A 14,681-nucleotide genomic window follows, 5' to 3' on the forward strand; every position below is an offset into this window, starting at 1 on the left:
TAAAACAGCTCATAAAATACTAAATTTTCCACTTTAGAAATAAAAATTTTAAGGCATGTTCTTAACAGGTTGTAATGAATTTTTTATTCTGTAGTAATAAGTATTTATTAGTAGTAATTAGTAATAAACATTCTATTTAAATAATTTAAAATCACTGATATAACTGTCTACCTTCACTCCAGAGTCTTTAGGGTCTGCATTTTCATCTCTTCCAGTCTCGATATCTTTTTTTATATTTTCCTGCAACAGAATATCAAATTGATTTATAATATGTAGTTTTATTATAATTTAATTATAAAATAAAATAGTTCTTTGTAAAAAGATTTTGTCTATTTTTTCTTTGAATAAAAAAATTTTTTAAATTATGTAAATATAAGCGAAAAGAAAATTATATACAAATGAATAAAAAGAAGAAATAAAATAGTTATAGTATAAAGTAGACAAATTTTAATTCTAAGCCTAAAACAGCTCATAAAATACTAAATTTTCCACTTTAGAAATAAAAATTTTAAGGCATGTTCTTAACAGATTGTAATGAATTTTTTAGTTAATTTTTTTTTCTGTAGTAATAAGTATTTATTAGTAGTAATTAGTAATAAACATTCTATTTAAATAATTTAAAATCACTAATATATCTGTCTACCTTCATTCCAGAGTCTTTAGGGTCTGCATTCTCATCTATTCTAGTCTCGATTTCTTTTTTTATATTTTGCTGCAACAGAATATCAAAATGATTTATAATACGTGGTTTTATTATAATTTAATTACAAAATAAAATAGTTCTTTGTAAAAAGATTTTGTCTTTTTTTCTTTGAATTAATAAAAAAAAATTAAAAATTATGTAAACATAAGCGAAAAGAAAATTATATACAAATGAACAAAAAGAAGAAATTAAATTGTTATAGTATAAAGTAGACAAATTTTAATTCTAAGCCTTAAACTGCTCATAAAATACTAATTTATCAGAAGGAAAAATCTTTACATTTCCTTTGTTGACTTTAAAAAGGCCTATGATTCCATGGATAGAGAAACCCTACTGGAAATCCTGAAAGAATATGAAGTAGACCAGAAAACCATAAATCTAATAAAACTGACTCCCACAGATATAAAATCTAAAGTGTAATTTCAGGGTTTTATAAGCAAACCTTTTCAGATAAAAACAGGGCTAAGACAAGGTGATGGCTTGTTTCCAATACTTTTCAACATAGTCCTGGATAAAATCATGAAGTAATTCTGGAACAAAAATTAGCTCTGGAGCCATAATAGGGAACAAAAGCAATCATGTAAAAGTGAGTTGTTTGGCATTTTCTGATGATCTCGCACTGTTGGCAGAATCAGAGGAAGAGGCTATTAGTCAAATAAATACCCTATTAATTATAGCAGAAAAAGCAGGCCTACAAATATCATACGAAAAAACAGAGCTCATAACTACTGAAGTAAATTTCAAGAAACAGCAGTAAACAATAGCTATGAAAAGGTAAAAGTGACCAGAAAATTTATATTAAATTAAGTACTTGGAGGAAATAATATGTCACAACGGTTCTAAGAAAGAGAGCATCCGAGAGAAAATCACAGAATTAGAAAATGTATACTTTCAAATGCAAAATTTACAATGAAAAGAACCTCTCCTCCAATTCAAAGTTATTACGATGTTGTGATAAGGCCTGTGATTTTATTTGGGGTAGAAACCACATACATACCCAACTTGGAACAGCTGCTAAAAATAGAGAGGGGGAACATAAGAAAAATCTATGGGTCCAGGAAAATACAGGAAGGTTAGATGCGAAGATCTAATGAAGAGATCTACTGAAAAATGAAAGACCTTCCAAAGAAAGAAAAGAAAGGCAGTCGAGGATCATGAAACTGTGATGGGAAGAAAGAAAATCAAGACTCAAAAAAAAGCCTAACTAATGATATTCATGTGGTCCTTAGTGGCCGGTACGTGATTAAAAATTTCTACAAGAAAACGATATAAAACTATCATAATAATATTAATAACTATAAGAATTATGTAATTTAGGAAACATAAATATAAATTAAATGATAGAATATGTAACATATACATAAAAAGTTGTTTAGTTGTTTTTTATCTTTTTAGCTCTGATAAAGCTCTACAAAGTGCGGTGAAACATCAGCAAATAAATAGTTGGTTGTTAACTATTGGGTTGTAAAATAAGTTCGTAGCGGTTTTTAATATTTCAATTTAATCCTCTCTGTGTTTATAAAATCATGTATATGTTGCCTTAGGAGAAAGCACCGTCCGTAAGTGGTTTGCTTGGTTCAGAACTGGAAATTTTGACTTGGAAGACGCAAGGTGCTCAGGTCATCCCTCAATGGATGATGACCAAATTCAAGCATTGGTCACAGACAACCCTCATTCTATGACACGGGATATCAAAGAAATGCTTAACATATCTCATTCAAGTGTCTCAAATCATCAAATTTGTGTCTCATAATTGCAAAGACATAATTTTCTATCAGGATAACGTCCGCCCTCAAGTGTCTTTGCAGACCCAGCAGAAATTTGAGTTTGGCTGGGATGTGATTCCCTATCCATCCTATTCAACAGACCTGGCCCCAACAGATTTTCACTTATTTCGGACCCTTCAAAACTCTCTTAACGGAAAACACTTTAATTTGCTCCTGGACTGCAAAACGCACATAGAGGAGTTCATTGTGCAAAAATCTGAGAAATTCTGGGAGGACAGAATTAAAAAATTACCTGAAAGTTGGCAACATGTAATAGATCAAAATGGGTCATATATAATTGATTAAAAATATTTACAAGAATCTAAAGTTATATTGAAATCACCAGTAAAAAATGCAACAATATTTCCGAAACTGTGTTTTCAACCTGAAAAAAATATTAGTCTACTTATCTCCTTAAGTTAGTTATCAAATCCTTTCACAGTTTATATTTATCCATTTTTAACTTATAATAAAAATTTGAAATGCTTATTTTTTTTTTTAATATTTAGCATTTTGAACCTATCCGACTGTTTCAGTGAAGATAAGACTGCTGAAAAAAAATAAAATTTAATTGTACATTGGCATGCCTATTTTAATAAAAAAATTTCGAGCCATTTCCGAGAAAATTGAAAAAATCAATTCTATAAAGTGGCACTTCTAATTGGCTGATTTTATCAAACATGCTGCTTTCACATCCTAATGTTGCTATCCTTCTTACACATGTAACTTCAGTTTCATACGACTTTTTGTTTTTGAGCTAGTCTGTCTACAAATATACCATTTGGGGAGACTTGGTTATTTGGCCTCAGGGGAGCTAAAAACTCTTATTTCCATCAAAAACTCGAATTCAAAATTTTTCAATGTTTTTCCTTAGTATATGTCATAAATTACAGTTTACTTCACTTATTAACTTCACTCTTCACAAAATCTTCTGTCTCAGAGTAAGAGATGGGCAGTAATGAGTAGTTAAGCATTCTACTTAATCTGATAACTTTCTAAAAATCGACTACAAAATGTACTACCATTTACGAATACTAGAAGTACTCGACCAAAATTATTTGAATTATTTTCCAATGTTCAACTAATCCATCGTTATACTGAGAAGTAATTAATCTAGTTAAATTTTCTTTGATTAAAATACCAGATGCTGATTATACATATATAAATCATTGATATTATATATATATATTTCAAATTCCTTAGACATTATGGAAATCAAAATGCTATTCTATATATAAATAATTGACCATATAATTTCAAATTATGAAGAAGATGGTCAGGGTTGCAGTCAAAAGAGAAACAAAAATAGTTAACAACTATTTATTTTCCGACGTTTCGCTCAGGGCTAAAGGATATAAAAATAACTAAGAACATTTTTACATTGTAAGATAATAAGGCACAACAAGGTAAATTAAGATAGGGTTAAAATTATGTAAAAAATAGTGAAAAGAAAATTATATACCATTAAAAGAAAAGAAGAAATAAAATAGGATTAATATAAAATAAACAATGATAAGAATATAAAAATTATGCAAACTATAAAGGTTAAAAATGTACAGGAGATGCAATAACATGCAAAAACAGAAAAATATATAGGAGAAAACAAAATTTAACAGACTAAAAGACAGAAAATGAAGAAGTAAGTTGATATTAAATAAAGGTCGAGAAAGGATTAATACAAATAAAATTAATGATTGGAGAACTTTGTTGGGGGGTGCGGTCAGCAAACATCTTTAGCACCCCATCACTATAAGATTTTAGAGAATACTGATTAGGAATATTCTCTGAAAATTATGATTCCTTGTGTAGTTTTGAAAATTCTTTGTTGGTTATCATGTTATAGAGAATCGAAAAACATTTTCTAAACTGGTTCAAATAAATAACAGTATAATTATAGTGGTTAAAATTTTAAATTTTGAGTTAAAGAGGTTATATATTTATTTGAGATGCAAGGTTTTAAATTTAAAAGAATATTGAGACTTGCAAACAAAGTATGAATTTATTTTCAGCCAGCAACTACATTCATATATATGGTGTTCTGTTTTAATACATATTTTTTTGTAATATAAATACATATTTGTCTAAAACACAACATTACTAACAGAAAACTTACTTATAAACTATTTGCAAGTAATTTTATAAAGCAATGTTATAATCTTATAAATCATTTCCAAAAAAATTTTAATGATTTAGTGTACATTAACACAAATTAATCTGATAATATTTCTAACCAAGAAAGTTTATACTCAAATTTATGAAATAATTATGAGATGAATTTTCACATAAGTGGTTTAATTTAATTAAGTACAAATAAAAATATTAAGGTCAAATGAAAAATAATTAATCATAAAAGAGGAAATTTAACTTCCATATTCATAAGTTATATCTCGTTATTCCATAGTTGACACTTCAGGAAAGTATTACTTATATTCAACACAAATGTACTATGAAACATTTAATTTAATCTAATCATTTTATTGCCTGATAACCTATAATTAAAAAAGTTAAAAAAAAAAAAGTCAACTATATAATAACAGTATCTGTTACATATTATTATTATTATTTTTTTAATCAAGACGAAAAAACTGTAATATAACAATATTTTCATTTTTAATAGTTATGCATAATTGTATTTTTTTTAACCATATTTTTCTATCTTGTCTTCTAACAATGGAGGAAGCATCAACTTGTTTCCTAAAAAAAAAATAAATAAATAAATACTAGGTTGTTACAAAAGTCTTTGCTGACATTAAAGTCTATTTTAATCCTAATTTGACTCTGATGTAAATAATATATACATCATTGTCTAATTTGACTAATCCTTTAATGAAGTATGTATAACTACTGTCTGTGCCTTTTTATAAATTGTTCTGAAAATATTGGAGAAAAAAATTAGCATTCAAAGTCTTTCTAGACACTAATGGAAAAAAGTCAAAGTGCAAATGCAGCTGCTGAGAAAGTTTGTGCAGTGAAAGGTCAAATGTAACATGGAAGCAGGTTTTTTTTTTCAGGTGGTTTAATTCAGCAAACAAGAGGTGAACAGTAATGAATAACACAAGTCCATCGGTCAGGTTCCATTTGAAATCATTCGAGTATCATCATATGAAATTGAGAATTCAAACACTAAATGTCTGAAATATATGGCACAGATCAGATCCTCATGACTTCCTTGTCAATTGCCCAACCTCAACGACGAGATGATATCTGTGAAAATTTGTAATAAAATCCAAAAGATGATAGATTTTGAAAAATAATTGTATTAAACAATGAAAACTTCTAAGAGGCTCAAGAAGTTCACTTTAGGTAGATATTCCGGGAGGCAGTCAATGAATGTATTCACTCATGGACCATTAGACTACCTTCAAGCAAAACATATTCCCATTATTACACACACAAAGCATAATCTTTTTTTTTTTTGTTGGAAGAAGATCGTCGACTCTATGAAGAAGATAGTAGGAAGATAGTTCGGGTGGCAGTCAATTAAGGTGCAAAATAGTAAAAAAAAATATTTTATGATAACCAATGTTTCTCCAAACCTTATAGGGCTTCATCCAGGCTAAATGAAAACAAGATAGAAACATTGTAAGAAGTGACAGAAAATTAGAACGTATATACAAAGAAAGTAAGAAAATATGCAAAAAATATTTTTCTGCAAAAAAAATCTTAAGTTTAGAAAGTATAAATATAGGTGAAGGAAACTAATGACTAATAATACATCCAAGTGTGATAAAATTCGAAATAAAGAATTAGAGTAAGAAATAATAGAATACTTATTAAAAATATTTACAAATATGGTAAAAAGGTAAGTGTTAATGGTAAACATATTACTGAAATAAATGTAGCAAAGGTAAGGAAATGTAACAAGTAAAAAGGAAATAATATAAAAATAACAGGTAACAGAAAGAGATATACCTGATTCTGATGTAAAATGCTGAAGATTGTAAAGTTAGGGAGGAACTGGTTGCGAGTATGAGTATAATTAAGCGTTATTAGTAGTAAAGTGTTCATTTCTGATTTCCTAGAAACCCACCCTGAGATTAAGAGTCTATAATATTATCTATAATTAAAAATAAAAATTTTCATATTTATTTAATATTTAATCTTTTTATTGAACCTTGTCATCATCAAACTATACTTTAGATATGAAAATTAAATGAAAACTATTAATTTTCTTTTTATTTAATTTTAAATGTTTCTTTATTATTACTTAAATATAAGTAAACTGACAGAATCATCAAATATTTTGTTTAATATTACAATAGGTAAATGTATGAGATTAGATTTCTAGTTATTTTTATATTATTATTCTTATAATTTCCTTTTTACTTGTCACTCTATATTACCTTTACCACATTTACTTCAGCTATCTGTTTACCATTTACACCTACCATTTTACCATATTTACAACTATTTCTAATAAGTATAGTTCTACTATTTAGTACTCCAGTTCTTCATTTACAATTCTATCATACTTGGTAGTATTTATTAGTAATTAGTTTCCTATTTACATTAATTTATACTTTCTTAGCTTAAGCTTTTTATTTTTTTAAAAAAAAAATTGAATATAATTGCATATTTTCTTACTTTATTTTTGTATATATATTTTAATTTTCTGTCACTTCTTACAATGTTTGCATCATGTTTTCATTAGCCCTGCAAAGTGGGATAAATGTTGGTAGTTGTTTTTTCTACTATTGGTACCTTAATTGATTGTCATCCGGACTATCTTCCTACAATCTACTTCATACGATCAATTATCTTCTTGCGAACAAAAAAAAGATAATGCTTTGTGTATTTAGAACATTGAGAGTACATTTCGCTTGAAGATAGTTCAATTGCCCGTGGGTGAGAATAGTCAGAGATGAAAGGAATCCAACGAGGATGTCAAATCAGGATATAAATTTTCAACTAAAAAACAAAGGACAAGTATTACCTCCAATACTTCTCACAGAAACAGAGATGGGTAAAATTTATAAAAATATTGCCATGGATACAATATTTATTTATCAATGGTTCATTTATGAATAAGGGTCGTATCCATGGCAACTTTATCTATTAGTTTTAACTATAGCTAATTTTTACCCAACTCTGCACAGAAACATGGGCTCCAGTAATTAATAATGATGGCCATTATTTTGAAGAATAATTTTCATGTGTATATTTAATGCTGAAATTCCAACAGAACTTATTTTTTGTGACAAAGACTTTCGTAACAACCTAGTAAAATAAAACAAAAATAACTATTGTAACTTTTTTGACAGTTGATGTTCTCTGTTCCTTCCAACATTCTTTCTATCAGTATAAAGGAAGGATGAACTTCCTCTTCTGTTAGCTCTTCGAACTCTTGGAGATGCTTTTATTTCATTTCAGAAAAGTTAAGGGCAAATAATATACTTCATCTATTCATAGTCATAAATTTCTCTTTGGAAGAAACCAGAATGTTTCACCAATTGTAGGGCATTAAAATGCTCTTATATTTGAAAACACTGATTCACCCAGATTGTTCCAAACTGGTGGTGGCTGTAAGTTCATATTTGAAGGTAACTCTTCTTAGTTAAAATAAAAAAGGAACAGTTAAAAAATATGATGCAATATGGTGAATACTGAGGGAAATTGTCTTGGAAGTGCCATATGGGTGGTTTCTAGCAGTAGCTGTTGTACATGAGATTAACAATAATACACAAAAGGGTTCTTTTCCATCAATTTAATACAATTTTTCAACAGTGTTTTTAATCAGTGCTTGGGAGATAAAATCTGTTTTTCGAAACAGATTGACTCAAATACCAGTTCGACACAGACGTATTGAAACAGTTGAATTGATATCGGTTCAGATCTGGCCAGGGGGTCGACGTTTTTCATTTCTTTGGCAGTCCCACGAACTGAAAACTTGATTAGCATATGATTACACATGGTTAGCTCTAGATAACCCCCCTCCAAAAAAAAGGGAAAGATGTCAATAGAAGGGGCTACTTGTGGCCAAGGGAGTTAAGCCTTTGGCTTTAGCTGCCTCGTTCGAATCAAGTCTGGAGTATTAACTTTTATTTCTGTTTCAGTCTTAAAAAATGAAAATTTGACTCCCCACCATGGTTATAATAAGGTGGTACCCTGTAGATAACCGTCTATTCCCCTGTCAGAAATGACCAGGAAGGAGGGTCATAAAAAAAAGATCTCTGAAGAAAGTGAAAAACGTTTGTACTGAAGCTTAGCTATAGCTTGCTGCTATTATTATAACTTATAAGAGCTGCCATCATAACTGAGCATGATTAAGGTCATTACAGTCCGACTCAACCCAACCTACTGGGCAAGACGTATCTAACTTTGATCCAAGAAACAATCGTCACATGTTATTTTATGCTAAATTCTTGTAAATTTGCTTATGTAATATATTATTATATTCAAAATATGAAGGAGTTGGTCAGGGGTATGGTCAAAGAGAACAACAATATTTTGAAAAAAAGGTCAATTATTTATTCATATAATATTGTTAACGCCATAATATAATTACGCTGTAAATAATTTTAAATAGTATTTTTAGTATTTAGTTTTATAGTTTTAGTTATATAGTTTTATTAGTATTTAATTTAGTTACATTTATTTTTATTTGTATTGTTTTATTTAGATTTAGTTGTTTGAAAAGAAGAATGTGTGAAGAATTTGTTTCTAATAATGAGTAATAGAGACAGTTGCTAGGAGTGATCATTGTTGCGTCACCTAGCAACGGACCGACCATCTTAGTTTTTTGGAGCAGTAGCGACTAATTAGTGGCCCTGGTAGCGTCTAAGCAGCCCTGTCTGCGTTTATAGTTTGAACATTTGTTGAGTGTTTTAGTCGTTATTACAGTTCGAAACCAGACCTTTTCTGCGTTTCTGGCCTTTGAGTGCAATATGAGTTGTTGCTAATCAATCGGCTCGTATAATTAATAAAAAACACCTAGACCCTGTCTGCCCACAATGAGTGCCAGTGTAGCCATCTTAGCTTTTGGGACATCGACTGTTTGTAAGCCATTGCACCAACTTTGGACCAGTTTGAGAGTTGCAGCGGAGTATTTAGCAATGGAGCTTCTACCTGCACATCTCGACAAGCAGAATATCTTCCTCTGACCTATCGGAGAGGATTAACCGTCGACCAGTATTTATTTTACATATTATTTGTTTTTTTGTAAATTAGTTTATTTTATTTTAATTTTCATAATTTCATAATTTATCTAATTTTACTTTTATCTTTGCTTGTATGTTTTATTTATGTTAGTTTTTTAGTTTTTTTTTTTTTACCATGTATAAATTGAACCAAATAAATGTTTAATCCGAGCCAGTTTTGTTTTTGTTCATTTTTAAAGCCTTCCAACAAAAAGACATGGTCGATTTGAGGTGGCTTTAACAAATATTGTTATATTCATTTATAAAGGTATTGTTTCAATGAAATAAGACCGAAATAGAGTTTTCTGATCCATTTAAAGTGGTCTAGGGAAAGACTCTCGATGGCCTTCTCATGCTGAGACATCACTAGCCTAAATTTTATCATAAAAATTAATTTAAAATCAATTCACCACTTTGAAGAAGATAGCGAGTGAACATATCACTAGTGGATCAGATACTTGCATCACTATTTTGATACATAAACTGCGGTATTATTCCAAGAAATCTCCTTTGTCTCTTTTCCCCATCCTTAATATCTTTAAGTATACCGGTAGGCGAATACCCTTTAGCTCTGTCCTTCGAAAGGATCTAAAGCGAATCTCTTTAGAACTTGTTTCCCCCCACTTGACTGTAGGCGAATCTCTTTGAGGATGGTTCATTAATTGACTCAACACCATCCCAATACTCCTGTCAATTCACTTTCTGTTTAGCTAACCTAACTTTTTTGAATGAGTTTTGTCCAAGCCTTCTGATATTAGCACACATCATCTCTTAAAGGTGCCTGAATATACGTCATATATCAAAATATACCTTAACCATAATTTTAGACCTCTCATCCACAGGGAGCGGAAAACTGCGAAAAGTTGAAAAATCAATTCATCCAAATTCGCACGGAAACGCAAGAATGATTCAAACACATGGTCAGTGGTGGTCAACCGCATTCACTTGGCCCATATCGTTTGTCAATTTTCATCCAAATAGGTGCTAAATATGAACCGATCCAATTCTGCTGGAAATCAGTTGTGAACGAGGGCAAAAAAAAAGAAGAGTAACAAATGTACTGTGAAAAGTTAATTTAGCTTGTTCAGGAAAGGAATTATCTGTGGGACCAACGGGAAAGTAACTATTACATGCAGAATATACTAAGACAATTGTGAAAGGTTTCAACTGAATGGAATGACCAGGTAAATTACAGGTGGTCATTATCAATTTAAATTTAATCATGCCACAAATGAGAAAATTCACTGAACTCGTTTCTTTTTGCATAAATGTGCTTCATTCGCATTCTGTCTTTGTCAATATTTTCTGTGCCTGATGAATCAATGTGTCAATGCATCAAAGGTGATAATTACATTGACAATTCCATTCAAGCAAAAAATTCTTCATCAGAAAAACCCTTCTGAAGAGCCATCTCATCTACTACTAATCCGGATGAATACCGAGGCAATGAAGGAAATGCATTCGCATGATTTTTTCATTGTGAATGAATTCACAGAATTGATTGCTTCCAGTTCACAGCTTTTCACTTCCAGTGGAAAGAGGCCCTGGGGCATTAGTATCTCAGATCGTTGAGGTGCAGATCATTGCAGCCTGGGAACTGAGGAGGAGTTGGTATTCGGCCTGGTGGGGGGTCGACTTTTTTCATTTCTGAGGTGGTCCCATGAAATGAAAACTTGAACCCCCCCACCATGGTTAGAATAGATTGGTTACCTCTAGACAACCCCTCCTCCTCATGTTAGAAATAACCAGGAAGGGGGTCATTAAAAAAAAAAAGTGAAGAGAGGCCTTATGCTTATCACTACATTACTATAATGATCTAGTCATTATGATTTCATTACACTATTTTTTGAGGTGAAGCAAATAGCAAGAAGTGAAGAGGTGCAAGTGATAATCTTATTAATAAGAATTTTTTTTTCTATTTACTTATAGCCGAACCGAATTTATGTTTAAAATTTTAGAAAATTGTGAAATTAACAATAATTATGAGTTTATTATTGAGAATATCACAACTTTGTCAATACTAAAGAGTAAATTTGGCACAAATAGGTAGAAAAAATATATTATTACGAAGATTATCTCTTGTATAGAGTACATCAAAGATGAGTTTGCCTGTGTGTATTGGGGGAAGAGGGGGAAATGCCAGTGGCAAGTGTCTGACCCACCACTCTTTTCTCTCCACTCAGTCGATGTGACTTCCTTTCCTATCATGGATATTGTAAAATTAAAATTGGAAAAAAAAAAATAGTGAAGGAAAATTCTAAAAATAAAAACAAACAAGAACAACCTTTGTTTATTAAAACATTTTATTGTAGACTTTTTTGGAGGTGTTAGTTATGGTAAGGAGGGGGGAGGGGATGTGCGAGTTCCCCCCCTACAGGGCAAACTCATTTTAGACTACACCCTTTTACTTCTATCCCAGTCATACAAGTTTTTAATTTATTAATTCATTTAACTCAGTATTTAATTACCTTTTTTCCTGAAGTAATATTTGGATCATCCAACATTTTTAATCCTTCAGAGGATGGCAATAATTCTGGTTTCTGAAAATTAATTTAAGAAATGATTATATTTGAAAAATATATATGGACAATTAAGTTTCTTAAGTATAACAATAAGAACCTGCATGGAAAGGAGAATAAGGTTGCCGTACACATTCATACCTGGCAGCAATTCAGGCTGTAAATAAAGTTTTCAATTTAGAAAAAAGTAAAAATATTATGAGCTTATAAGTATCCTAACTTGGGGCTACTAGAACTTGTATAAAAAAATATGTTGCAGTCCACACATCACATAACTTTCACTTACCACCCTACTTTGGGTTTAAATTAATCCTCAGCATTTAATAATAACCCTTTAATTGCATCACCAACTCTCCAATCCCCTATCGCAACCCTCGAAGAATGGTGCTATAATTGGAGGATCAAAATAAATCCCAACAAATCACCTTTACCCTTCGTCATAAACCTACTGACTGTCCTACAGTATCCTTTAAGAATGTTGCTCTTACTCCTGTAGAACAGATCCGCTACCTTGGACTACATCTGGGCAATCGACTAACCTGGAATCCTCACCCAAGACTGAAAAGACAGGAAACTATACATTGATTCGGACTATTACAGTACTCACTAGACAAATGGTCTAAACTTCCAATTCATTACAAAAAACTGATCTACATGACAATTATAAGGCCTATCTGGATATATACCAGGCTATATATGGATCTATAGCTAATTTTTGCTCATCTCTGTTAATAACTATTATATTTTTATAAGATTTTTATTAGTCAAATATGGTGTAAAAATACATCGTTCAAAATATTCAAGATAACGGTATGCGTCCTTCCGAAGTCTGTTTGAATTACTGGTCCGTTGAGTACGTAAATTGAAATGTTTTCTACTTTTATTGTTTCCTTACATAATTATAGTATAAATTAATTCAAGAAGAAATAGAAAACAATAACTATTATCAATGAAGTATTTATATCGTTAATCATTGTAAGTGAATTAGAGCGGTTGTGCTATAATTGATGTTTCGCATCAACTGGTGGTGCTGACCACCTTTGTCTATTGTCATTGGTAGATATTGAGAAAGAATACATCAAGAATCATCAGTCATCCAAGAAGATTATATAATTGAAGGAAGAAAGACTCTTTGTTTGGATCGCTGGTGGATTGGATGTATCCTGGAAGGAATAGAACCATTGGATCTGTCCAGAAAACTAAGAGGAAGAGCAACCCTTTGTCTTTTTTTTTTTAGTGCTGTTGGAAATCTTCAAAAAACATGGATGCTCATTTCTCTCCACAGGACTGTTTTTTGGTATTACTTCATGGAGGGAAATGGCTGAGTTCCACCTCATTGATCTCTTCGCATGTTTTTCATGTTTCATGCTCTCAACCTCTTAAGTACAACTGTGGAGACTTTTTTCTTCCCAATGTTGTTCTGAGTGCAGCATATGGATCACTAAGTTTTCTGGTATGATGCTTCCTCAACACAATCTCTCCAATTTAATTCTTTCGTCAGCAAATTGTATAAAACTAAAAAACATGTGCTCTTCCAAAGCCAGACATGCAGGACATTCTGCGGTGTTGTCCAATTTAAAGCGGTACTGGTAGGCTCTAAAGTATTCATGTCCGGTCAACAGTTGGGTTACATAAAAATCCACCTTACCATGTCGATAACCATATCACAAACATTGATTATCAACCTGCAAGTCCACCAACGGGAATCTGCAGCTTCCCAATGCTGTTGCCACTGAGTGATAGTTATTTTCCGTTCTTCTCTTATAACGCAAAAACCTCGTCCATATTGCCTACTTCTTTCTTCAACAAGAAGTTCAACAGGCAGCATTCTGGCTATCATGCTCTCTAGCTCATAGGAAACAGTTCAAAAAGCACTTACTTTCCTTAAGGAAGTTTTGCAATAAACAGAAACCAACTGTCTACTGTATGATTTGGTAGCCGTAACTTCTTTCCAAATTGGAGCTCTATATAACATGATTGACCATCATTGATGGAATGATAGATGTATATCAATTACAAATTACAAAATGTTGGTATATCTCCGGGAGAACTATTTATTGTAAACCAACGTTTCGCCCCACTTTGCAGGGCTTCGTCAGGGCTAAATGAAAAAACAAGATACAAACATTTTAGAATTAACAGTACATTAAAATAAAAAACGTTTCAAATGTCATGATAAATTGTTATGTTTATAAAGTATATAGAAAAAAATTAATAATAACAACATGAGGAAATATACATGTAAATAGAATGAAAACAAGTTACTTATATATTAAATATAACCAGGTGTGATAGAAGTTCTGAATATAGATCTAGACACATAAATTGCAACTATTCTGGATTATATAATATTGTGGGAACTATTCATTAAAACTAGTTTTAAATACGCTAAAGGCTTTTGATCGAGTCTGGCACCTGGGACTGCTTTACAAACTCCGTAAATTCTTACCTCCTACATATTTTCTCATCATCCGTTCCTTTCTCACTAATAGATTATTACAAGTAAACCACAATGGTTCCTATTCATCCCTCTATTTTCAATCCGCTGGTGTTCCTT

At 31.0% G+C, this 14,681-nt stretch overlaps 1 protein-coding gene across 2 annotated transcripts in view; it reads right to left on the bottom strand.

Annotated features, from left to right (window-relative positions):
• LOC106678913 (myb-like protein X) overlaps positions 1 to 14,681 on the bottom strand; it is a 111,917-nt gene that overhangs the window by 17,930 nt on the left and 79,306 nt on the right. For both annotated transcript variants that reach the window (XM_067049880.1, XM_067049881.1), the window contains exons 27-30: positions 12,225 to 12,281; positions 12,074 to 12,145; positions 644 to 712; positions 172 to 240 (exon numbers count right to left, since the gene is read on the bottom strand). In XM_067049880.1, the coding sequence (XP_066905981.1) occupies positions 172 to 240; positions 644 to 712; positions 12,074 to 12,145; positions 12,225 to 12,281 (267 nt within the window). The remainder of the gene's footprint in view (positions 1 to 171; positions 241 to 643; positions 713 to 12,073; positions 12,146 to 12,224; positions 12,282 to 14,681) is intronic.

The sequence above is a fragment of the Halyomorpha halys genome, unplaced genomic scaffold (assembly GCF_000696795.3).
Source record: "Halyomorpha halys isolate HHAL.00 unplaced genomic scaffold, Hhal_1.1 Scaffold11.1, whole genome shotgun sequence".
Classification (NCBI taxonomy): Eukaryota; Metazoa; Arthropoda; class Insecta; order Hemiptera; family Pentatomidae; genus Halyomorpha; species Halyomorpha halys.